This window comes from Elaeis guineensis, chromosome 7 (genome assembly GCF_000442705.2).
Source record: "Elaeis guineensis isolate ETL-2024a chromosome 7, EG11, whole genome shotgun sequence".
Classification (NCBI taxonomy): Eukaryota; Viridiplantae; Streptophyta; class Magnoliopsida; order Arecales; family Arecaceae; genus Elaeis; species Elaeis guineensis.
In genome coordinates, this window is record NC_025999.2 from 3,504,382 (window position 1) to 3,505,117 (window position 736).

General features: G+C 43.2%; 1 protein-coding gene across 1 annotated transcript in view; it reads right to left on the reverse strand.

Annotated features, from left to right (window-relative positions):
• Window positions 1-237: 237 nt before the first annotated feature.
• LOC140859469 (uncharacterized) overlaps window positions 238-736 on the reverse strand; it is a 763-nt gene continuing 264 nt past the window's right edge. The window contains exons 1-2 of the mRNA XM_073261366.1: window positions 655-736; window positions 238-529 (exon numbers count right to left, since the gene is read on the reverse strand). The exon at window positions 655-736 is cut by the window's right edge and continues 264 nt beyond it. Coding sequence (XP_073117467.1) covers window positions 408-529; window positions 655-736 — 204 coding nt within the window. The 3' untranslated portion in view covers window positions 238-407. The remainder of the gene's footprint in view (window positions 530-654) is intronic.

A 736-nucleotide genomic window follows, 5' to 3' on the forward strand; every position in this document is an offset into this window, starting at 1 on the left:
TCTAAAAGCAACGTGATATTAAAGAAATGAGAGACCGAATTAACAGTAACCACTACAAGTTCAAAGATTTTCTCTATAAAAATAATTTTTTTTTGATAACTTCTCTTGATTTCCCTGTCTGCAGCTATAAAGAACAGTTTTAATATCTTGAATTATTTTTTTTCTAATTTTACTTTGTTTCGAAGATCCCACCAGAGTCACCAAATCATGAAATCAGAAAGAGAGAAAGAAACAAACTGACAGGAAATCTCATTCTCGCGTATTCAACTAGATTCGCACAACAGATTATTCAAACATAAGTACAACAAGAAAAGGAAAGGAAGAGGGCAGGCTACATGACGAGATCTGTACACACGACAAGCCATGACAACAACACCTGAAGGCAGCTCCCAAGCAAAGAAAACCCCTCAAACCGGCGGTATGTTGGCGAAGGAGAAGCCCTTGTACCCCTTGTAAGCGTAATAGGCGATCCGCGTGTAATAGAACCCCGGTATGAAGAGCATCGACCCCAGGATCGCAAAGAAAACCCCTAATTTCCCAGAAAAGCATCAGAAAACCGATCAAAAGGAAACCAGGAAAGGAGAGACAAACCCTAGCTAGGGTTTAGAGAGGAGAATGGGTTGGAACGAAATTGGGATCGGGTTTGGGGAATACCGTGGGCTCGGTCGCCGCCGACCTTGTTGGTGGCCATGAAGATGCCGATGACGATGCCAAGGGTGCCGAAGACGAGGAGGGA